This window comes from Lonchura striata, chromosome 22 (genome assembly GCF_046129695.1).
Source record: "Lonchura striata isolate bLonStr1 chromosome 22, bLonStr1.mat, whole genome shotgun sequence".
In the NCBI taxonomy this organism is placed as follows: Eukaryota; Metazoa; Chordata; class Aves; order Passeriformes; family Estrildidae; genus Lonchura; species Lonchura striata.
Window position 1 is genome coordinate 4542757 of NC_134624.1, and position 25643 is coordinate 4568399.

At 44.8% G+C, this 25643-nt stretch overlaps 1 protein-coding gene across 1 annotated transcript in view; it reads right to left on the reverse strand.

The window, feature by feature from the left end:
• PNPLA7 (patatin like domain 7, lysophospholipase) overlaps window positions 1–25643 on the reverse strand; it is a 127527-nt gene that overhangs the window by 79575 nt on the left and 22309 nt on the right. Inside the window, exons 14-19 of the mRNA XM_077787845.1 lie at window positions 23749–23849; window positions 22622–22768; window positions 18334–18411; window positions 17314–17519; window positions 11347–11478; window positions 9810–9933 (exon numbers count right to left, since the gene is read on the reverse strand). Coding sequence (XP_077643971.1) covers window positions 9810–9933; window positions 11347–11478; window positions 17314–17519; window positions 18334–18411; window positions 22622–22768; window positions 23749–23849 — 788 coding nt within the window. The remainder of the gene's footprint in view (window positions 1–9809; window positions 9934–11346; window positions 11479–17313; window positions 17520–18333; window positions 18412–22621; window positions 22769–23748; window positions 23850–25643) is intronic.

A 25643-nucleotide genomic window follows, 5' to 3' on the forward strand; every position in this document is an offset into this window, starting at 1 on the left:
TTAGCATCACTCATCCTCACCAGCATGAGCACAGCATTTGCTCCAGTGTAGAAAGAACCAGTGGAATCTTTCCCATTTCTCCTTCAACTCAGGCCAACACAATCTTTTTCTTGCTCGAGGCAATTGTACATCTCTGCTCTTCTCATGTCACATCCATTCCTCTTCCTCCTTCCTAACAAGCCTCTAAATAAGTTCCACCTCACTGCCCATTTCTGGACTTCTCTTTCAGTTTCCTGCATTTGCCATCGTTGCTGTTCCTCTCTCCCTCCAAAAATCTGCTTTTCCTGGAGTTTCCTGACTGCTGAGCCCACCACGTCCTCTGCTCTGCCTGGACTGCCTGCTCTTCTCTTTGCCACCTCATTATCTGGTGGTGTTTGGTTTTCTCTCATGCAATAAACTCAGCAAGCCCACACTGCAGTGCTAATTTCACTTGGAACTCCATCTCTCTGCAATCCTGCTGTGCTTTGTTCTAGCAGCCCTACAAAAATGCTGAATGTTCCCTTCACCACTCGCCTGTCTCCAAGGTCAACCCCTTGGCTCTCATCCTCAAAACCCCTCTCAATCTCCAGCCCACCCCCAGAAAGCTGTTATACATCACTGCCTTTACTTTCACTCCCTCTAATTTGGGGGAATTGCACAGGAACAGTGTCACAAATGCTGGAATAATTTGAATGAGAGAACACAGAACCATTTCCAGTGTTATACACCCTGTGGTTTTTGTAACTTGTCATGATATGGCCATGGGTGAGGGCCTCCTGCATTGTTGTGGTTCTGTTGTTCCTAACACAAAACAAATAAAAACACCCCAACACCCCTAAAAAAACCCCCAAAACAGACCTGTGCTCTTTGTACTGTTCCAGTGAATTCTGACAGGGAGGGGTTTTGAGCAATCGAGTGGAAGGGGCAGAGGGATGGAACTGGATAAGTTTTAAGGTCCTTTTAAACTCAAACCAGTCTGGAATTCCACAATTCCCACACCTTCTCTTAGCTCAGTATTAAACAGTGACAAAACCAGGTTTTGCTGCCTCCATCCCATACGATGCACATGATTCACAACCCTGCCTTACAAGTTCTTTCTGAAGAAGAGGTGTTGCTGTAAATCTTCTACAGGGAGGGGAAAAGCAATTTATACTCTCACGACCTCTTTTGACTTCATTTCCAACAGTCATCCCTAACAGTTCTTTACAGCTTTCCAAATTACACAGTTGGGAAGTGAAAACCAGCAAGTGGCATATTCTGCCAGTTGCTCTAAGTACAAATTCCTTTCTGAGCTGCATTCAAGAAATCACTTTATTTGCTTAACTTTTTGTGTGTGCACAGCCCCAGTGTGATGAGCACAGTTATTCTGCTGCTCAGGCTTCAGCACCTCTGAGAATTCCTGGTGCAAACTGGAGCTGGTGTAGGGCAGGTGATTTGCTGGCAGCAAAATATTGCTTCTCCAGACAAATTCAGCCTCAGTTTTACAAACTGCTGGGTGACTTTTCTCACAGTCAGTGGCCACTAAAAGTGCAGATTATTTCCAAGTAGTTTCTTGTGGAGATTATTTCTTTTCAGGTGAGATTTCAAGCAGATCTAGTGCATGAGGGGACATGTCCAGTGCAAATGTTTAGAGCCACAGGTCTGTTCTCCCCAGCCTCCAGCCAGCAGCACATTTACACCACTGGCTCTTCTTTCCCATCCCATCCATTTTGTAATACACTGTCTTCTGTTTCTCTTCATTATGGCCACTACTCCAACCAAGAATCTGTCATCCTCTCACACATCATATTTCTTCCTCTCCCATCGATTTTTCTTTGCTGCCAGCTCACAAAAAGCAGCAATCTCTCCTCACCAAGGGAACCCTCCTTCAGGCCCTTGTGTAAGAGCACACAGGTGAAAGCACCAGGTACAAGAAGACCCTGGGAAGCAGGTCAGGACCCCAAAGATAATTAAATTATAAAGCTTAAACTGTGTCCAGTTCTGGCCCCTCAGTTTGGGAAGGATGTTGGGGACCTGGAGCCTGTCCAGAGGAGGCAACGAGGCTGGAGAGGGGCTGGGAACACAAACCCTGTGAGGAGCCACTGAGGGAGCTGGGGGTGCTCAGCCTGGAGAAAAGGAGACTCAGGGGTGACCTTGTCTCTCTGTGCAGCTCCTGGAAGGTGGCTGTGCTCAGCTGGGGCTGGGCTCTTTCTCCAGGAACTGACAGAACCAGAGCACACAGTCTCCAGCTGCACCAAGGGAAATTTAGGTTGGATAATAGGAGAAAGTCTTTTACAGAAAGGGTGATAAAGTTCTGAAATGGCTGCCCGGGGAGGTGGTGACCATCCCTGGGTGTGTTTAAAAACACACTGCATGTGCCAGGGTTTAGTTGAGGTGCCGGGGCTGGGTTGGACTCAATGATCTTGAAGGTCTCTTCCAAACCTAGTGATTCTGTGAATTCTGTGAAACTCTTCAGTTTCCAAATTCTCCTCCAAGACAGCCACAATCAGTGTATGGTAATTAGCCTGATACTTGTATTGTCTTCTCTTAGCTCCCACCAGGAGCATCAAGGGAGCAGGTAGGGCCTGTCCTCCCAAGGACACAACTGGGAGACACTGGGGGTGCACAGACACCCACCTCCCCTCCAGAGAGGCCATCTGCCAGAACTCCTCCCTCCAGCCTGAAACACCCACCCCAAAGCAGGCCAGGCTCTACACAAAGCCACCAGCTCAGCCTGGTGCTGCTGCTGCTGCAACTGAAGCCAGTGAGGCAACATCACCAATGTTACACAAAGGGTAACCAAACACTACATGGAACATTGATTTTTCTTTTTTTTTTGGCTTAAACACACTTGTCCTTAGACCCTTCTCCAGATCATTTCCACCTGGAGCAGCAGAGGATGCTCATCCCAACAGTGTTTGCTCCAGCTCAGAAAGACCTGAAATATCAACTTGTTTGTATCAGAAAAGGACAAAGGAGGAGACACTGCTGGAAGCAGTGAATGAGTGGGAAGAGCAACCAGACAAACTGCAAATCGATGCTATTTGTGGGAGCAGTGCCAGTGGATGAACTCAGAACACCATGTACTCTTCAAAGTTGTTCTAACAGCCACCTTCTGCAATCTCCTGTGTGCCAAGCTAACCCTGTGACTGAGGACATCCAGCCCTTCTGCTGTGTGCAAAGAAGAATCTAAACCTGCCTCTCTCATTTTTTTAATAGATAAACATAATAAAAAGCCATGAAAAGCTTACACACACTTGTGTATCTATACACGGCTGTATGCAAGAGCAGATCTAAAATACAGGTAGAAATGAAACAAGGCTGAGCTTGCTATGTTTTGTAATTAGGGCAGATGGAGTCATCCCACAGGTTCTCCCCAAAGGACTGAGCCTGCACTTTGTAGCAGTGCAGTGACAGTCCTGTTGCAGCTGTGAACATCATTAAGGGACAAAAAAGAGGAAGATTAAAGCTAGGGAGGGAATTGGTAAAAGCTCAGCCTCCTGTATTTCAGTATACGTGTGGCTATAGAAGAGATTTGAAATTTCATGCATGTTTTGCTGCCCTAAACCAAATATTACAGCCAAAACACCACCAAAACCCATGTCAGAAGCCACCTGAGACACTCACACCAAACATGCAACAAAACCATCACATTTCTCCAGGCTGTTGGAAGAGAATGTGCAAGTGCAATGTCCTGGGCAGGCTGCTCCTCTTTGGGTGAATTATACCTGCACTTCCAGAACAGAAATTGAGAGAACCACCCATGATGAGCTGCTCAGATACTTTCTAGAAAGAAGAGATCCAATTCCTGTCAACTCAGCTTCACACGAGAGTCCCAAAGCTGGCTGGAACTTTATCAGGGACCCTTCCCCACCCTCCACTGCTGACACTTCCCCCAAAAATCCTTCCTGCCACCTCCACTGGACTCTGCTCCCATCACTCAGTGCCATCCAAGCATTTTGGTGGTGATGACAAGGATCACTTTTATCTCTCCCTCTCTCAGTGGCTTTTATTTAAAAAAAAAAAAAAAAAAAAAAAGGTTATTATGAAGGAAAACAAAAATTTTCAGTGGTCTTGAGCATTTGCCAGGGTTAAAGGGGATGTAATATTAGCCTTTGCTGTTCCCAGCCAGCCCAGTTCCATGTGGCATCCCTGTAAATGGAAGGGAAAAAGGAGAAGGAGGCAAGGGAAGTAAAAAGCTGTCCTGCAGGGGAACAGGATGTGTCTCAGGAGTGAGCTGATAGCTGGAATTATCACAAGAGAGTTCAGCTGGAAGCAGAAGAAAGACACACAATGTCCTAAGGAATGACAGTCCAACGCATGAAATCACCTACGTGGAACCCAGCAGGTCACAATTTCCATCACTATCTGTCATCAGAGCTCCTCATACTCTCAAAAAATAAGGTGGCCCAGGACATCAAGCACACAAAGCACTCTGCCATTTGAGTTTAACAAAAACACTCTCAAGATGGGCTTGGAAATCAGAACACAGCTTCTCATTTCATTCTGACACTAATTCAGCAGTGCAAATGTGAACTCATCCCTCAGGCTCCCTCTGCCTCCCTTTGGGGCTGGCAAATACTGGAGGTTTGCTGTTCTGCTGTTTGTGCTTTGGTTGCTTGAGGGTTTCACTGGATGGTTTGGGGTTTTTTTTGGCTTTACTTTTGTTGGTTGCTTTAAATAAGAGTTCACACCTAAGATGCTGCTAGGAAAATAATACATTTTAGTAATGTGTTACCAAGAGAGAGAGGAAGAAATGAAAGGAGAACAATCCCTTCCAGGACCATGTCTTCCAGCTCTGTTCCTGAACCTCACCCACCACCAATTCCCTCAACTAGAGCCTGTGCACAGTATGCCTGAGGTGGCAATAATCTGAATCCACCTGAAATAGCTTTGTAGAATCTTATAGTTTCAGCAAATGAAGTAGTCATGGTTTGACAAAACCACAAAAATACAAGGAATTGGCAAAAAAATTCAGATGTTTAAAAAAGGCAGAGCAAAGCAGCCTTAATGTGGAGGGTGCAGTGACATTCAGCTGGCTTTGGAACTGCCTGATAACATTAATACTGATAAAGAACAAAAGCCTGACAAGTATAATCCTGACAGTTCCCTGGGTGTGATTCCTTTGAGGATTACACAGCAATTAAAGATTTCTAACAGTGTTACATTTCCAAAGAACAATGCTCCAATCCCCTGTGGAAATCATAAGCCATTTACAGATTCTTCTTGGGTTTCAACTTTTTAGAGAGAAAAAAAGCCACGGACATTTAGCTGTCTTAATTAACTAAACAGCTTAACATCTGAAAATATTTCAGATGTCTTATTTCTAAGAATGCAAAACATGATTACCTGCCCAGCAGGACCAGTGTCCTGGCTGCAGCACTGGCAGCTGAAGGTTCTTTTCTGCAATTTATCCCTGTGTTACAAGAGTCAGTGCACAAATGCCTTTCTGCACTTGTTCAGCAGTTTCTGTACTCAACAGTCACGGTGTGCAGCCCTCCTGTTAAGAGGGACTTTCTGGTTGCTGAAGAGAAGCAGAAAAGGTGCTGAATTAATCAAAACATGGCTGCAGCTTCCCCCCTCAGCAGGTATTTTGGAAAGCTGAGTGGTTTTGGGTCAGACCCTGCACACAAAAATGTTCTGGGAGGGGTTGCCAGTAAACCCAGCTCTACACCACCTAAAAGCCCAGCTCTGGAAAATATTTGGAGTTAAATGTGAGGCCCCTGAGACCTGCCTGGCATTCAGGCATCTCCCCAACATCACAGCCATCCTTCAGAACTCAAAGAAAAGTGTGGCCTTGCATAAAACCCTCATTGCATTGAAGGTTCCATCACCTGCAGCTGTTTGAAGGGCACAGGCAGAGCACCAACAATTCCAATCCAGCAGCAGATTATTCTGAGGAATGGCTCTGAGGGGTTTTCTGCCTTCTCCTCACTCACTGCTGTCCCCCCAACAGTGCAAAAAGCAAAGAACATCCACCTCAACACATGTTTGGAGTTGTGACCCTGTGCTCTGACAACCTGCTCTGCAGATTGGGATAAACCAGGGATAAGTGCCCCAGTCTCAGCAGCACTGCCAGGAGCAGAACCTCAGAGCCTGGGCCAACACCTGCTATTGAGAGGCACAAAAATCAAATTAAAAGGAATCCTCTCTCACACACAACAAAGTGCTATTAAGATCAAGAGAACAAAAGTAAAAACTACAATTTCCAGTAGTTAATCAAGACCAAAACCAAAGCAGCAACATCAAGAAAAGAACTGAGAGACTAAGAGAAGTATTTTAAACAAGTAGCTTGGTGAAGAGAAGCTCTTTCACTCCATCAACACACAGTTGTCTTCTCTGATCTCCTCTGGGATCACCCAGAGCACGGCAGAAATTATAATGATATAAGAAACGTGACTCTTTAGCTGGTAGATAAAATTCACATTTCAACATTTTTGCCTAAGTGCATCTATAGCAATGGACCACCAAATTAAAAGATTTCCCCTAAATGAGTCAAATCTTAGCCTCTAGAAAGCAAGACTTATGTCAACTGTATTTTAACAGGGAGGGAATTATTTAACAGATTCATCACTGTCCTTTAAAACTTACATGGAATTTTCTAAATTGAGTTTTGATGAGATACAGTTATTGGAGTTGCCCATCAATAGGGCCAACAGCAGCTGGTGTCCCTTCAAAAAGTCTCCCTGAGAGTCAGGATCCTTTTCCCCTGACAGAACTGTCCTTGTTATCTCTTGAAGGAACTCCACAGGGAAGGAAACTTCAGTTTCTGATCTGCCCTTCTCCCCCTGCATCAACAGACCTGGGGAACAGATGCCATTGAGTCAGTGCAGGGAACAAAACAGTTCGAGCCGCAAGCCGAGCCTCGGGAGCGCACGCACACCCTTGAAAATTCACATCTTGTCTGAAACCCTCCATCCTGCACTGCTTTGCAGAGCCTCATCTCGCATGCAAATGACACGTGGCATTTGAAAAGTTCTGACACAGAGGCAATAAACAAAAAGCCATCAACTACAAGACTCTTGTGCTTGCTTAGTGCCTACAATTAGAGGTGACACGGGAGGGTCTCGAAAGCATTCAGGGAGGATCAAGCCACCAGTTCACCAAAAAACCAATTACCAACACCAACTGCTGCTTTCATTGCCTGCAAGCACCCAGAACCCCAATTATGTTAATGTCAGGGGGAAAAAAACCCAACCCTTCAGCAGGTTTTTAAAGGTTTATAACAGATTCCACAGAAGGGTATAAACAAAGCTTTTTAAAAGCAAAAATATCATTTTGCTAATGCCCTCTGAAATAATGCTGGCATTCTTCACAGATCCTCCCCCATGTTTGCAAAAGGCAGCCAGAGCATGGAGACACTTCCAACAAATGGCAGAGTGAGTCAGTGGGGCTGGGAGCTGTGGGCAGGAAGGAGATGACAACGTCCACCGAGTCACTGAAGTCTCCAACGTGATTCATGTCATAATGTGGATCCAAATCAGTGACTTGTGCTTTAGGCACAAACTGCACGGGTATTTCTGTATCCCTGCCTGGGCACTCACCAGCAAACAAGGCACTGCTACAGCAAACACAGCCCAGTCCATCCAGCACTCCACCTCCTCCTTCCTGCCCAGATAAACAGCAGGGCCAGCCTGCAGAAAGCAGCACAGCCTTGCACAGAGAGGTAGAGTTTAGGCCATTTCATAGAACCACTGAATTGTCAAAAAGCTTGGGTGCGTAAGGACCTTAAAGCCCAACCAGTGCCACCCCTGCCATGGGCAGGGACGCCTCCCACTGTCCCAGGCTGCTCTATCCAGCCTGGCCTTGGGCACTGCCAGGGATGTAGGAGCAGTCACAGCTTCCCTGGGCACCCTGTGCCAGGGCCCTGCCACCCTCTGAGCACCATATGCTGCCCTGTCACTCAGAACTGCTCTCAGAAAGTAGAACAGGTCTGTTTTTAACCAGGGAACTCTGCAAAACTCCAGGAGCTTGACAGTGAAAAGCTGCAGATCACCACAGGTAGAGGAAAGCAGGAAAATGCCTGGATGTGACACTGACATTCCCTTCTTCACAAACCAAAAGGCCTCACACAATTGTGATTAGTCACAAAAGATGTCACCTTTAGTTCCTGTCAAACCATGTCATTTTACCTTTAATGAAGTACCCCAAAGAAAGAAAAAAAACAAATAAAACTCGTGTTAGAAGCACATTCCAGCAGGCACCTGCTTCTCCAAGCACAATTCCACTCCAACCCCTCAGCCAGAGCAGCACCGAGTGTGGGAAGAGATCCCTAAATCCTGTGCAGGTGGAAATATCAAATATGGGGCAAGCAGCAGCCCAGCCCAGCCCTGTCTCTGTTGGGAGCACCACCAGAACTGCCTCACGGATCCCACAGTCAAAATTTTGGATCAGCTCTCTAAGGGCAGCCTTGGACTCCTCCTTCCTCTTCATTCCTATAAAAAGGAATTTCTTCCCATAGAACTAATCCCAATTCACATGTTTTCTGGCTTCAGAGCTATGCTAATTCTGCCTATAAACAGATACATGTTCAGTGCTTAGCTTTCAGCTCAGAAAGCAGAAAAGGGCCTGAACAACAAGCTCAGAACTTCAGAAATCTTCTGATTTTAAATATAAAAATCAAACAAGCCATGCATATTTATGACTCCTATTTCTGCTGTTAACTAGGCCTGAGAAACAAAAAATGAATGTAAGAGAAATTAAACATGGATAAATACTACAATTCTGAAATGAACAGTTGCTTTAATAACTATAATAATTACACACTTGCTGAAAAACCTGACAAAGCTTTGAAGTCAGCTCTGCTAACTCTGAGGAGGTTGGACTAGACACTTCCAGGGTGGGGCTCATCCAAACTGATTGCTCCTATGGCACTAAATTTATTAAAATACCCAGTTAGTGCACATTCCTGCAATTATTCCAGCCCTGATTTAACAGGCTGGCTCTGCCCTCACTGGGAAGAAAGTAACCCATTGCACAGAGGAGTACTGGGCAGGACGTAACCTTTTTTTGGTTTATCTTCTTTTCAAACCAAGTCTAACAACCCCATTCACCAACCGCTATAAAAACCTCCCAGGCTGGAAGAAGTTTCCTGCATTTTTAACTTTGAAAGCCATAAAGACTGACAAGGGATGGGAGTAGTGAAACAAACTTTAAGGAACTTAGAGATTTTAGAGGAGCTAAGATTTTAGTTAGAGATAACTAGTAACTCTTAACTTCATCAAGGCCCACTCACTTATTTTAATTAACTGTAGTAAGGCTTAACTTGATTGCTTGTCAGCACAATGTTGAGTTAGCTGGGTTTATAATGAAGAATACACAAACTGACAAAGAGCTTTTAGGAACATCAGACAGTTGTGGGCCTCCTCTGTTCTGAAACCAATTGAAGACAAGGTATGGGAGTTCTACCAAGAGTTCATTTGTCAGATTTGCATTGAAAAGGCAGAAAGGTCAGAACGAGGAAGACTTCATTTACTTCCTCATTTTGGGACCCCTCCCATGAAAGGGACACCGACCCATTTCAAGGAACAAACCACGCATGCTGAATGGCTTTTGGAGTAATTAGCATACAAAGCAAGGAATGGGGTGCACCAAAATGATGAATATGCATTTGTATTTTGGGTATTCAATACTTGTATGGCTAAAAGGGCTCTGTAACCACCTGGAAGCTGCGGTGTGGATTTGGGAGATCCCACACACAATAAACAGACACTTTCCAACTTTAAACTGCTAGAGAGCTTTTGTCCGTCATGGTTGGATATCGGTACTAGATCAATATCCAGATTTTTTCAGCAGGACTGAGTGTGTTTGGCATGGAGTGAAGCCCCCTTTCCCAGGGGATGGGGTCTCACCACTCCGATGAGGTCCCCCCGGCCGTACTCCCCGGTCAGGTGCTTCTTGCCGTCGTCCATGCGCAGCACGGAGCGCAGGCGGCCGTTCAGCACGATGTACGTGCAGTCAGACTTGTCCCCCTGCCTGCAGGCAAAACAACCAAGAACCAGCATTAAAGAGGTATCCCTGCTTAGCAAATGCATCTGGAGGTTTTGAGGAAGTTGGTGGCTTTTCTCTGCTTAGCTTGGAAGATGCAGGAAAGTGTTTTAACTGATACTTAACGAGGAAATTAAAAACGGAGCAGGAACTTGATAAAAGGTGACTGGAAATGGGTTTAATGTGTAAATGTACAGGCTGTGCACACGTAGCTGAGATAAGGAGTGATCGGACAAGGGGGAATGGCTTCAAACAGAAAGAGAGTAGATTTAGATGAGATATTGGGCAGGAATTCTCCCCTGGGAGGGTGGGCAGGCCCTGGCACAGGTGCCCAGAGCAGCTGTGGCTGCCCCTGGATCCCTGGCAGTGCCCAAGGCCAGGCTGGACAGGGCTGGGAGCAGCCTGGGACAGTGGAAGGGGTGGCACAGTAGGAGGTTTACGGTCCTTTCCAACCTAGGCTAGAGTTGGGGGTGTTCCATGCTAGGACTGGCAGGGGATGACCAGGATGTGAGCAGGTCCCAGAGGACACCACAGGCTCACTGCTGGCTGCTCAGGAGCTCATTCCCACTGCAAGGTCAATGTGGATGTGCACAGGAATTCTGCAGGTCAAAGAGCAAGACCCCAAGTGGTTCCAGATTGGTGCACACACCTTTGTCTACCAAAACCTTTTTGCTGGCACAATGAGGAGTGCTGCTGAGAATGTCACACTTCTGGTGGTGGAGTTAAAAGAAATTCAAGGAATTCTAGAAGATTTTAACAAGATATTGACAACTAGGAGTGTTCTGATGCACAGAGTAATCCAAAATTTTCACTGGCATTGATGCTGCAGGTATGGTTATAAAAATTACAATTATACAGATCATGTTCTAATTAGACTGTTACTCTCCCACCACTGCAGCAATCACAAAACAGCTCAATTGCATCCTAGTACATATCCATAAAACTAAGTTTTCCCAAGGTAACTTTTGCCCCTTAAACACAAAATTCCTATTTTCAATTTACTGCTGAATAAGCCTAACTGAATTAGCCTTTGAATTTTGCTGTTTGATTCGGAAAGGCTGAAAATCTCTGAGCAATAGATCTTCATGCCCTCAACCATGCAGAAACTACCACCAGAAGATGGAACTGTGTCTTAATCAATTATATCACTTAAAAAGCTTGCCAAGACAACAGAAAAGATGGGGAATAGTATAAAATAATTTAGCAACATGTAGAGACAAGAGACTGAAGCAATGTTGAAGGTACTGCAGAAAGAAAACAATCTCAAAATAGGCAAACAAATAAACCCAATGGAATGGTTGATAAATACAGCCTGAGGGTCTCAATTTACACATCCCCAAGGGAGCACAGCTCATAACGCAGGAAAATTTCAACAAACATACAATTTTGTCCACATCTCACCTGTAAACAGCTCGTCCAGCCTCAACCTCCATCCAGTCCAGGGCGAAATCAATTTGCCTGACAAAGGGGGACATTCTCTTCACAACAGTGTGGGCCACCCCCAGCACCACACTGGGCTGCTCCCGCATAATCCTGAGGAAAAACCAAAGTGTTACCAAACTGCCCACAACAGGAACAGCTGCCCACAGGCACCACATCCCAGTGCAGCTGGGCAGGAGTTCCCAGGCCATACCTCACCCCTGCCACCACCACTCTCACCAGGGACTCTGACCAAACACGGGGCTGCCCAGCTTCCAACCCAGCCCAAATTAAATGGCACTCAGAGCTGGCACTGTCCTAGAAGCAGGATGCCAGTCCTGCTGTCTGGACCAATTCCCTTCTCCCAGTGCAGCAGGATGGACAGGAGCCATGTGAGCTCTTGTGTATGAGCCACTCTCCTCACTTCCTCCTCACACAGATCTCTCATGACTCAGGAAAATGTTCATCCTGTCCTCAGGATCTTCCCTCCCTGCTGTTCTGCCCATCTCAGTCTCTTGCTCGTGCTCAGTTTCCCCCACATATCACATCAGAATCTTTTTATATGTAAAGTCTGATGTGCTTAAAAATAAAACACCTGCTCTGCATTTCAAATATTCCCTTTTCCCTCTTGCAAAAACCACAAAGAGCTGAAGTATCTTCTAATAAAGCTCCCAGTCTTCACACTGGATGTTTTTAGTCATGCTTAGAAGTCTCTAATAATAAAGACACCATGTAATTCAGTATGTTCCTCAAATTGAAAATCTGAGAAGGTTCTGCTAGGACAACCTCAAACTCCAGTGAGACCTAGCAAAAAATCACTCTCACTGACACCTGGGAATTGCTCAGAAGTGTCTAATTTCTCGTTCTTTTTGGACTGAAGATTACTCACCCTGTCACTGTGGGAGTGAGCACTCAAATACCTCCTGAAGCACTCCCAGGGGTGAATGGATCACACACATATCAGGTTGTTCTACCTGCTAGGGCATCTTGTCTTTCCTGTGCAGCATCAAGAGCAGACTACTAAAAGGTAGTTATTTCACAAAAGAGAAATAACAACTCAAAAAGAAGTAGATTTTGTCTGCAGCCCCAGTATGAGAAGTGCACACAGAAAGCTGAGGGAGCTGCATGAAATCTGCTCATGAACAACCAGGCTGCTCCAAGCCCCAGTGTCCAACCTGGCCTTGGGCACTGCCAGGGATCCAGGGGCAACCACAGCTGCTCTGGGCACCCTGTGCCAGGGCCTGCCCACCCACTCAGGGAAGAATTTCCTCCCATTATCCCATCCATCCCTTCCCTCTGGCAGTGGGAGCCATTCCCTGTGTCCTGGCACTCTGATCCCTGTAAATTGTCTCTCCACGTTTCTTGCCAGGCCACTGAGGTCACCCCAAAACTCCTCTCCAGGTGAACAACCCCAGCTGTGCCAGCCTTCCCTCCCAGCAGAGCTGCTCCATCCCTCTGCTCCCCCTGGCCCTGCTCTGGGTCTCTGCAGCAGCTCCAGCTCCTCCCTGTGCTGGGCAGGGCTGGGGCAGCTCTGCAGGTGGGGTCTGACCTGAGCACAGGGCACAGGGGCAGCATCCCCCTGCCCTGCTGCCCACGCTGGGCTCAGCCCAGGGCAGGGGGCTCAGGGCTGGGGCAGCTCCAGCTCCACCCACAGCACCCCCAGCTCCCTCTCCAGGGCTGCTCCAGCTGCTCCTCCCAGCCTGGATTGGTCCTGGGGCTTCTCCTGACCCAGGGGCAGCTCCAGCACTGCTGAAACCTCCTGAGGTTCCTTGTTAAGTTTTCTGCATCCACATTCCCTTCACGAGGAATGTGCCAGATTGGTAAGAAAATCTCCTTTTTGCGCTCTCTCTGAGCACAAATCATGTCAGCTGTGTATCTAACCTCACCCCTAAATAACTGAGGAGGAGAGGAAGGTATGGAAGGAGCACTGTCACTCCTTGTTCCCTAACTGGATTACAGCTCTTGTGGACCACTGCAACTTGGCAGAACCACTGAAAGCTCAAGCAGAGATCCACCATCCAAGACTGTGACAACAAAAGCAGACTCTCCAGGAGCTCTGCACTGCCTGGATGTGGCCCAGAACCTGCCCTGAACTCTTTCCAACACCAGGACTCCTCTTTGTTAGTGCCACTGCTGCAAGAGCCCCAGAGCTGCCAGGGACTGTGGGACAGTGCAGCACACAGGGAGCTTCCCATGGATACTGCTCTCCTCACCCTGAGCTCCAATTATTACTTTTGCAATAATAAAGCCTAAAATTTCAGTCAAAAGCCCTGGAATTGAAAGAGCAGAGATCCACAGGCACATATCCCTATTTCATGTTGAACTCGCCCCACTCATACACCTGCACTTGAATGTCTGCATGGTGAATTAAACTGAACACTAGCTCTTACATTTAGAATAAAGATCCAGCCAGCAAACACCACTACCAAAAAGCAGGACAGCTTTTCTCTCCTGACCCTCTTCCCTTGCCCTGATTTTTCCATGCCATCCCACCATCCTGACCCAGATACCAAAAGACACATGGAAAACACCCAGCCCTATCCCCTTTGTCAGCATATTCAAAAGTTAAATAAAGCTCCTAAAAAATCCTGGATGGTTTAGCTCATTGGTTTTACTCTGCATGGTTATTTAGCCCTCAAAGTCTCTTCCCACACAGGCTGTTGTCAATAAAAGCCATTTACTCTTTTCCTCCCTCATAATATATATCTTAATGCATTCAAAATGCAAACTAACAGGCTTCTTTTATTTCCACCTGGAGTTCTCTCATGTTCCTCAGTTCCAAACAGCTTCTAAAAGAGAATAACACAGAAGGTGAGACCTATCCTTATATGCAGGAAAAGAGAAAAGAGCTTTTTTTGGCCCCTTTATCAGCCCAGTTTCCTTCCTCTCACATGGGCATTCACATCCTTGCTCTTCTGTTTGGCACATGCCTGGTACTGGGAAAATTAAAATCCAAAGCTCTGCACTACAGAGGTTTCTGAAGGGACTTTGAGGATTCTTTACTAGAAAGCTCACCAAGTATAATAAGGGCTAAGTAGTTTCTGTGAAAGTCTGGAGCTTCTGCAGATATTCTTGGGGATGTGGCTGCGATGGGATTTTCAGCTTAGCTGGCAAGACCAAATAAAAATCAAAGCTTTCCTGCTTCTCTGGCAAGTGCATATGATTAAGCCTCCAAACTGTGAAATTTACAGGAGCAGAAAATGGGAGAGAGCCACTGGTAGCACAGATCCTGAATTTATTCCCTCAGGAGATCCTGGTGACAACTTGATTCCCGTTTTCCAGGAGCTGCCGCGGGGCTGATTCCAACATTCCACGGAATCACCCCTGGATTCACCACACCACCAGCCTGTGCCACCCCTGGACTTGCACTCTGCATCTGCAGCCAGCCATTTATTCATGGCAGCACCACAAAAAAAGCTCCTGCCCTGGAGTTTCAGTGGGAAGGATTTAATCCAACACTCAGTTCTCCACCCCGAGCTCCTGCCATTGCTGTGCTCTTTCCCACATGACAACCACTGACCACGTATTTTCTGTTTCACCCTCTCATTAATTCTTGAGAAAAAACACAAGACTCTTCCAGGGCAGCACAGAGGAAAAGAGGAAACGCATGTGACAGGAAAAGAACAATGAAATTTTGGAGAATAACAGGAGCTCTTGTCAAATTTCACCTGGTCTGTAAGCTAAGAGAAAAATGAACAAATTAAGACAAAAATAATTCCTCTGAGATTCCAGGCAAAGGAGATATCTGAACACTGTGAACTATGAACATAGAATTTACATTAAAATGGCAAAATGAACTACATCCTATTTTATTAACAAGTTTTTCTTTCTCATAGAATTCAAAGCAAAAATGAACCAATAGAAGAAACCTGATGCTTTTCAAAGCCCTTCTCCAATGTCACTTTTAAATATGGGCCCAGGAGTCAGAAGTGCCATAAAGCCTGGGCTTCAGGACAAATTGTGAAGATGAAATGCTGGAATATCATAGAGCTTGTAAAATGGAGAGAACAGATAATAGACTTTAAAGGAGAAAAAGACCCAAAAATAATGATGAGGTGATATATTGATGGGTCTTGATCCCTGACTGGTAAGGTATTAATGGAAGCAGAAAGGTAAGCTGGAATTAACAGGAGGTAATTCAGTTCTTGAGAGAGAAGAGAAATCTCGGGAAGATAAGATTCAGTAAATAAGAGAGAATCCAGCCCTGAGCAGCAAAAAAAAAAAAAAGGAGGAATAGGTGGAATCTGCCTGGCTGGCTGAGACAACATAATGAAATCTGAAGCCAGAAACAAGTAGGAAAACAACAGCAGGAAAAGACAGAGAGAAAAAGTGGCTGTTTAGGAGAAACAGCCTGGAACCACACAGAATGGCACAAGTGGGAAGCATCTCTCAGAAATTAGGCCAAAGAGTTGACAACCACCTCAGAGCCTGGGAAAAACACAGCTCATCAACAAACACCTGCTGAGCACAGCAGGTTCAGCTCCACAGCCATGCAGCCTCCTGCCTGGGGTGAGAAAACCAAAATCCCACAGTGAGGATTCTGGGGTAGAGCTGATCAGGAATACAAACAAATACAGCTATTCAGAAAGCAGGAAGTTATGCAGAGATAGACATCACAGTGGCCTACAAAACACAACAACCCCCCAGAAGTCCTCTGTGTAACTCAGGACTCATGTCACATTCCAGATGCTGGAGATTAGGAAAGGAAATTGTGCATTAGACACAAATTATGTGTGTGAACTAATTCGAACTCTGAATGACAAGATCACAGACATTAATCAGGACATTAATCATTATTATTGGCAACAAGGCTAACCACAGCCATCATATTGCATTTTTAATTACCTATATTCCCCTTAAGCATTAAGTCCCAAGTCATGTGCTACTTCCAAGGTCTAGGAAGGAACCCGTCTTGCACAGGGGAATTATTCTTTAACCTGTTCTATTAGTGAGCATTAAAACCTCAGAGTTACACCCACAACAATCACTCATAACACACTCAACTCCCTGGCTCTGTCTGGGAACAGAACTAGGGAGGTTTTCCAGCAAAAAGGAATAATTAATCCAAGACAAAGGGCCTGGCAAAGCAGCAATTAACCCAGCAAAGTGCAGGCTCTGGGCAGACTTTGAAGTATATGAAACTTGGGCCAGAATTCCCACCCCACTGGGTTAAGTGCTCTATAGGCCTAAGATTTTTTTCTGAGCCATTTAATATTGCTGTGTTCCCTGAATTGCTTCTTGCTGGAGTCAAACCACCTGACAGAGGTACCACAGCTCACCCACACATCTAAACCCACCCCATAAAAACATGGTTTGCTGTGGGATGCAGCTGCAGCAGCACAGACATCCAACGCCTGGATTTAAAATCATGGCATCATTACAGATGGAAAAGACCTCCAAAACCATCAAGTCCAAACTTTAACTGAATACCTCCAGATCCACTAAACAATACCACAAAATGCCACATCTTAGGTGTTCAGACGTTTTTAGAACACCTCCAGGGATAGCCTATTAAGATGTCCAACCACCCCTTCAGTGAAAAAATTTTCCCAAAAATCCAACCTGAACCTCCTCTGGTCATTCCCTCTCCTCCTGTCCCTGTTCCTGGAGCAGAGCCCGACCCCCCGGCTGTCCCCTCCTGTCAGGAGCTGTGCAGAGCCACAAGGTCCCCCCTGAGCCTCCTTTTCTCCAGGCTGAGCCCCTTCCCAGCTCCCTCAGCCTCTCCTGGGGCTCCAGCCCCTTTCCTGGACATGTTCCAGCCCCTCAATGTCCATCTTGCAAGTGAGGGGCCCAAAATTAAACCCAGGATTTTATGAGTGGCCCTCCTCCAGCACCCAGCACAGGGGGACAGTCACTACCCTGGTCCTTTCTTCAAAAGAGTCATAAAAAAAAAAGTAAAAAATACTTTAAAAGCCCCAGATCCATGTATGTTTGAATGGCAGAACTCACTCATAGAAATGGGACTTGGAGATGGAGAGGAAGCTGCAGTCTCTGTTGGCCTTGATGGTGAAGATCAGGGGCTCCCCAGTGAGGACAGCGAGCTGGCCCACAAGCTCCCCAGGGTGGGTGATGAAGAGGCAGGTGTCCTCCTCAGAGTCAATCTTCCTCTGGTACACGTGGAGCATGCCCGAGACCACAAAGCAAACATTGACATCCTGCAGCAAATGGGAATAAAGAAAAAAAAAAAAAAATAAAGCTCAATAAAAATCCTCCAAGATTTTAAAAGCAATTATCCCAGTGACAGAGCTATCATGACCAATCTGTTTCCCAGAAGCTCTCCTATAGCTTTTGAACAATGAGGAGGTAAAATAAGACACAATAGTGAATTATTAAAAGCAAGTTATGAATATTTAAAACCAAGCAGGCACAATATTGAAAAATGCGTTTCTCTTTGGGTGTTTATGAAAAATGAAGGCTGCATCTTGAGATATCAAGGAATAACAACAGAACTGGGAGAGGAGGAGATAATGGGGAATCACAGCTGCAGGACGAGGGGCATGGCAGGTCAGCAGAGCAGAACCCGGCAGTGGAACTGGAGCTGTCCATCATCTGCTTTGCTTAAGCTCCTCTATTTACACAGGATTATTATAAATGAAGCTTGTTATATCCTAAACACACTTTGCTATCAACAAATAATGCTGGATTGGTTTTGTATGAGGGCTTTACTGCAGCTGAGTGGCATCATAAAAACCCAAAGTGCAGGGTGTGAGAACAGGCTACCCAGTCCCCTCAGCTCCTGAGGAAGGATGAAGGATGACTCCACACCTTCCCACGAGGTCCATCAGAGCTGACAACACCCAGGCACCAGAGTCCCACCCTGGCCCTGGTGCAGCAGTAGAGGAAGGCCCAGAGCTGGGGGTGTTTCACCTCCAGAAGAGGTGGCATAGGAGGAGATAGGAGGGAATGTTTTAATTGCCATTAATGTGAATAAACACCATCCTGGAGGGGCAGAGACAGAGCCAGACTCACCTGATCTCCCTGCCTGGACAGCACAGTGCCAGCAGTGACCTGATGCAGTGTCACTTTGCCATTCAGCAATGCAGGATTCTGGAGAAGAAAGGGGTGGGAGGTACAATTTACTGCTCTGTGCACAGTAAAGGTCCCAGAATGTGAGGAAGCACCCAAATAAAGCAAGTAATAATAACAGTTAAGACTGTTACAAGTACTTGAATCTCTTTAAAAGATGGCATCTATTTTTATATTTCTCTACCCGTCCAACATTTCTTCCAGAAGAGGAAAAAAAGGTATGATTCATTTTAATTGATCACACTTGGATTCTTAAGGATTTTTTATTCATCAATTTCCCACACACACTCTTTAAAGGGCCTTTAATGAAAAGAGATCTTTATCAGCTGGCATGAAAACCCTGAAACATCAAGTTACTTTCAAAGGAAGGTGAAACTAGAGGAGACTTTCTACATCATGGAGTAACTGGACAGGATAATCCAACACTGGCTTTGTCCCAGGCCAGCCCTGGGCACACAGCTCAGCTCTGCTGTAGCTGCAGAGCACATTTTCATACACACTGTACAACAAAAACTTCCCCCAGCTCATCAACTCCTGTGCTCAGGCAGATGAAAGTGGGAATTTCACTCCCAACTTAAAGCACACAGGAGAAAAGGGTCTTCCCAAAAGCCACCCTCAGTTTGGACTCCAATACCTTGCAATGTCAAGGAGATGAGGTAGCTGAGACTAAAATTTCCAAACATTGCTTTCACCACCATAACCCTGAGCGCATAACAGACACCCAAACAGGAGAGACTTTTCTTTCCATCTCAAATAACTACCCACACAATTTGGGGTCCTGTGTGCAGTCAGGACCAAACCCTAAAGCTTCAGGCCACCTTTGCTTTGGCATAACTTTCACTCAACCAGCAAATCACAGAGTCACAGACTGGTTTGGTTTGAAAGAGATCTTAAAGCTCATCCAGTCCAGGCAGGGACACCTCCCACTGTCCCAGGCTGCTCCAACATCCAGCCTGGCCTTGGGCACTGCCAGGGATCCAGGGGCAGCCACAGCTGCTCTGGGCACCCTGGGCACCTATTTATTCTTCAAATAAAGAATTTCTTCCTAATATTTAGTTGTCAGCCTGCCCTCCTTCAGCTTAAGGCCATTCCTCCTTCTCCTGTCATTCCATGCCCACAGTCCATCTCCAGCCTAATATATCTTTAGAAATTCAACATTTTATCACCACCCCTGAATGGGCTGGGGCAGAAAACAAGGCTCAGTTATGAGTTCACAGGTTAGGCTGAAGAGAGGCAGCACAGTCCTGGTTCTCACAGCTTCCCTGGGTGTTTGGCTGTGCCCAGGCTCTGCCTCAGAGGCAGAAGCTCTAAAAGCTGCACTCACAGAAGAACCAATTGAGCCTAAGAGCAGAGCAGAATGTGACCCCAGTCATCAACTCCATTCCAGCAGGAAACCAGTACAGCAGAGATGTAAACACTCCACCAGTGTAATTGTTCTGCCAGGCTGGAATTTTTCTATTTTGGGTCGAAAAGAAATAGTGCAAGTGAAATAATCACAATTATTCTTTACACCTACTGCTGATAAAAAGAACATATTTTCATCAAAAATAGTTTTATTAAAGCCAATCTGTTTCATGGGAACATATCCAATGCAGAGAACCTGACAAGCACCTGTCAAAATATTTCAGTTCAGCAATAGCAACTCAACTAATTTCTATAACGTTTTTTTCTATATTTAGACATTTATGGTTGTATAGTATTACCTATTCTTAAAGCCAAAGTTGTAAGTCTGAAAGTACCTCTCAGGAGGGGAATTCAGGCTCCCCCATGAGCTCTACTTATCAAAAGCATTTTCAGGCTGCATTAGCTCAAAAATAAATTGCTGCCAATATTTTCTTCATGTCTAAGACTACCTAAGAATTGGGATAGATTGTACTCAGAGCTGTGAAAGCCTCAGCATTGGAGATCTTTAAGAACCCAAAAACCTGCCAGCAATGACTTAGCAGTATCTGATTCTGCCTCAGGCATGGGAGGGACTGAGTGACCTCCAGGCAGGCCTTGGAATCCTCCTTTGCTGGGCTCTCCCTGCCCCATGAAGCAATAAAAGAACTGAAAAATGAAATCCATCCTGTTTCTCTCAAATGGGTGATTCCAGCAAACCCAAACTCAGCACTGCACAGTTACAGGGCTAAAAACCTGCACTGAGACCCCAGCCACCACCTTTTATGGAAAATAAGGGAAATAATTACCATAAAAAAGCTCCATTTCCCAGCAAGTTTCTTTCTTTGCAGGACTCTAATAAATTATTGCAGCACGAAACTCAACAAATTTGGTTACAATAGCAAATTTAAGAAGCTACAGAGGTTATTTCTGGGTAACAAATTAGCAGGGGTTTATGGTACAGAAGTGAAAACACAAGCCAGTTATAAACACTTTAAATAAAACAATAATTAACTGGATCAAATAATATTTTTGTCAAAGGACATTCCCTTGTAACTCACAAAGAAGAGATGCCCTGCAACACTGCTTAACCCTCCCCGTCATAACTGCAGATAAAGCTGAAAACACACAAAAACTGTATGAGATTTAAAACCATTCATGACAAGATCCAAGGAATTCAAGTTACTTAAAACAAAAAAAAAAAAAGAAAATTTTAATTCTGAAGTCAGATACCCAAAGGCTATTTGAAATAATGCCTCTCTCCTAGAGACACTTACCCCTCTCTCTCTGTCACATGAATAAAAAAACAACCAACCAAAAAATCCAAAACCAACCATCTGTCATCAAAACATCTCAATTTTATTCACTCTGATTGGCTGCTCTGAAAAATGACAATTTAAAATGTTTCCATCCAGCTAAGAAATAACTCATTTTTTTAAGAGAAGTCCTTACAAGAATTCATTTCCTTTTACGTAAGCAGCATTGAACACAAATATCTTGTACACAGTAAGATTCTTCTTCCATTGCCTGTAGAAGAATCAACTTTTGCTATTACCACATGGAAAAAAAAAATTGAGCTTTCAATGATATTTCTGGCATTTGGCCACATCCCATCAAATTCTAATTTGCTTGTGAAAAACTAAGGTGCTTGAAAATCCTACCTTATTTCACCAGTATTGAGATCTTCATGTTAAAACTCTGCCTATTAGGTGCTGCATTTTAAGGCCATTGTTGAAATCAACTTTATCTCTAAACTGCTACTTGGTAATTACTGAGAAATTTATTCTAGACTAAAAGAAAAGTGCTGTAATCAGGAGCTTCAGTAATTTCAGAATTTTTGCTTATGATCTGATAGTTGTATCAAGAACAGAATAGATGAAGTCTTACTTTACTCCTCCTGCAACGAGAATTTATTCTAAAATAGACTGTAGCCTTTCATGAGGATATAAATGCCTGAAAAAACCTGAAAATTAACATAATGAGACAGGTAAGGCTCCTGTAGGGACCTCAGATCAGTGATGATGTGGAACAGACACCGTGAGCTTCACAACTGGGAGCTGAAGGACTCTGACAGGGTGTAAGAGGAATAATTTTGGAAGTGAGGAGGGAATGCTAAAATCTAAAAGTAAAATCTTCTAAGTTCTAGCAAGTGTTGTTTGGTGACAGCTCTGAAGGCAGGGAGGAGGTGCAGCAGCTGTGCCCAGCCTCTGGCAGCAGCAGCAGACTGGAATTACTGCAGAACAGGCTGGAACAAACCAGGGGTGTCTGTGGCTGACTGAGACAGATGCAGAGCCTTCCCAAATTGTCTGATTATCCACATGAACAGACAGACACACCTCTGTAATGAAATGCAGCTGGAATGATGAAAACAATTTTCAGTCCTTACAACACCAAGGGGTTCAGCAGGGGCTGAGCTCAGCAGGGATCAGGCACAGCCCCCAGGCACAGGACCCAGCTGGGAGATGCTGCCAGCACCCCTGGGAAAGTACAGGGACATTTCCAAACCCAGACAACTCCCTGGGATGTAGTGCCAACAGGATTCATGGATTCAGCAGTCACCTGAACCTTTAGATAACTTCCCCCACTCAGTGAGGTGGCAGAATTTGCACATGTGCTGCTTGCAGGGCTAACTGCACACAGAGAGGGGAGATTCATGCACTGCATTCCAGACTGGTCTGTTGAAATGGCAGAAAAATTCAAATTTATTTCCACCCTTCTAATGACACCAACAGGCTGTTGAATAAAACATCCAGACCATCTCCAGCACACTGAGGAGACATATCCACTTTCAGTTCCTGGCAGAATGAAATGAAAAGCAGAAGCAAAGCCAGTTCCCCTTGCAATAACTCACATCAAGTTTCATCAGGGCTGAGAGGTCTTTCTTTGCTGCTTCCACAATGGCATCAACCTGTTTGCTGTTACAGGAGTCCTGCACAGCACTGTAATGGAAAACTGCTGAAGGAGTTTCTGTCACTGTCACAGTCTTCTTCAATATCGACTGCAAAGAGAAGAAACACATCAAGGATCAGGTTAAACATCAAAATTGGCACCTACCAAAATTGGCCTTTATCATCTGCATTCTGTACCCACTACAACTGTTGGTCTGCAAAAAAAGAAATCAGGGTTTCCAAAAAAGCAACAGCTTCCTAACTTCATTATCCCTGTATTTTTTCTGCACAGCATGACACTCGAATCAAACAAAGTTACTCATCACAGCTTGTGAAAGGGAAGGAATGAGAGACTTCAGAAGCTGGGCTGCTGCCAGCTTGATGGAACTAAAACTTTATCAACACTGTACACAAAGATGCAGGAAAAGATAAAATGTATGTCAAGGTCACAGTGAGCAACAGTTTCATTGCAGATTTTAAGGTGCAGGTTTGTAATTCAAGAGGGTTTTTTGTGCTCTTGACTTCCAGGTCAGTATTTGTAAAAAATAGACCACAAAAATAAAAATGGATTTATAAATAATGACTAGAAATCTACAGCTGATACAAGTCTTTAATTCCTTGCTGTAAAGGACCTCTCACAAATAGAGAATGGTCTGACAAATCCAAATAATCCATTTTATGAGTCAGGGGAAGAAAATACGTAAAAATTTGCAGCAGTGGTTTCCCATTGCACAAGAAGAGAATCTCCACAGAATTTCAAGATGTGCAATACAATGACTTGACAGCCACTAACATCTACTGAAACACCTGTCAGTTAAGAAAAATAACACAAAAACATTCAAGGCCAGGTTGGGTGGTGTAGAGAAGGTGTCCCTGGCCATGGCAGGGGGATTGGACCAGCTGGGCTTCAAAGGTCCCTTCCAACACAAACCATTTGGGGATTCTGTAAATCCAAATATCCCAACTCACAGAGAGCTGCAAGGGCAGCCTTTGGGAAGGCAGGAAGCAAACATTCAAAGGCCTGCAAGCAGAATGAGGTGGGGAAGGGCAGGGCAGCAGCAGGCTGGGCTCTGGGGAGGGGCAGACCCACCTTGGCCACGGCGGGGCTGCCGGCGGCGTCCTCGGGGGCCAGCTGCACCCTGGCCCTCTCGTAGGCCATGTCCATGTCGGACTTGGCTCCGCTGGAATTGCCTGCAAGCAACACGAAAATCCTGCTGTCAGCACCTCCTGCACTGCAGCTTCTGAGAAGCAGCAGGTAGCACACCAAGGGGAGCAACTCGGCACCTTCCCACTCCTGTTATTTCCCAGCTCCTTACCACCTGGGGCTTCAAATCTCCCCGCGTGAACTCGGGTGTACGACACGTCCCAGAATTCCCACAGCCGCTCTTGTACAGAGTGCTGGCATTATTTGAAGGTTTGTTGTGGGGCTTCTTGTCCACTGAGAATTGGCAGAGCACTGGAGAGAGGGAATTCCTGATAACTTAAAATTTGAGGTGTTTTTTATGGCTTTCTGCAAAGCTGCCTGAGGTGCTGTGGCTGATGGCTCATATCGCCTGCTGCATCTTATTTTCAATACTCTACAAATCCTTGAAATCCTTCATAGGTTTGACATTAAGTTTCAGGGCCAATTTCCTCATTTGTGAGAGCAGCTCACCCTCTGAACTCCTCTGTTACTCCTTTGAGATGTTGATGGGTTTGTACAAAAGGTGGGATCTGCTGAAGAAATCTTATTTTAAAAGTCTTTTTGGAAGAATTAAGTATATTTTCTATTCAGTTCCACATCCTTGGAAGTCACAGTGTATGTAGCTGTATGCCCTTTCTTTATCAATCCAGGTTACCTTTTATCCCCTAAAACTAGGTTCTGCTCAAGGGGAGGGACACAGGAAGACTCTCAGACCATTATTACTATTATAAAATAGTAGTAGTAGTAATAATAATAAAAATTAATAATCATCATCATCATATTTATAGCAGCCAGGAAAAGGCAAATCCACCAAATTTTCCTCACTATTTTCAGGAAATTATTAAGATTTTCTTCACCAAACTAAAGAAATTTTTTGCACACGATAAATTGCCATTTCATAGAGAGAAAATTATGATCAGCAGCTTCTAAAATTCTTTCCATACAAAGCATTTTGCCCCCAATAATTTCAAATCTTTCCTACGACTTGTCCAAATTGTAGGGCTGAAAGTTATATAAGAAATTCCCTTACAGTTCTCACTTATTTAATTCAATACTACTTCCATTCCTTACTTCCCAATTTTAATACATTTTAATTACATTAGGTCCTTGGCTGTCCCATCCACCTTCCAGGAACTTCTCAGAGCTAATCAATAATGAAAACATAATTGGGAAACTCCTTCTATTTGAAAACCTTGAACAGGATTCCCACAGCCTGAAGAGTTACAGATGAGTTTAAGAATCATGCAGAAATTGCAATTTCCTTTAAAAAAGAAATCTATAATAATTTCAATTTTATTTCTATGCCTAATATATCTCCAAAACAAACTTTTCTGAAAAGTTTACATTTTCTTCCTTATACCTTTTACCTTCAGTCACTACATTATGCTTACACTTTTGCTTTTATAAATACAAATTGCTGCTCAGGAATAAGCTGGAAAAGCAATTGTCTTTCCTGAGTGGTAAATTCCGTCACCTAACCAATTGAAATTTTTAATCCTGAATTCTTTCCTTAAGTGTCTCTCCAAAGAGACACACACTTGAATTTGCCCAGGATTGCCCCAGCTTTTGGGAAGATGGCTTTTGGAACCAGAATTTACACCATTGTGATCTGTGACTATGTGACAATACCACCCTACCATGAAGGGCTGTCCATAAACTTAATTTCCAAAACAGTTTTTATTTCTGAAGGGGCTTGACTCCTATGTCCCACCCCAGCTAGGCCAAGGGAAGAATCCCACTGCCACAAATATTCAGCTCTGCCTCAGAGTACTCTTTTATGTCATCTTGAGAAATGCCATTGA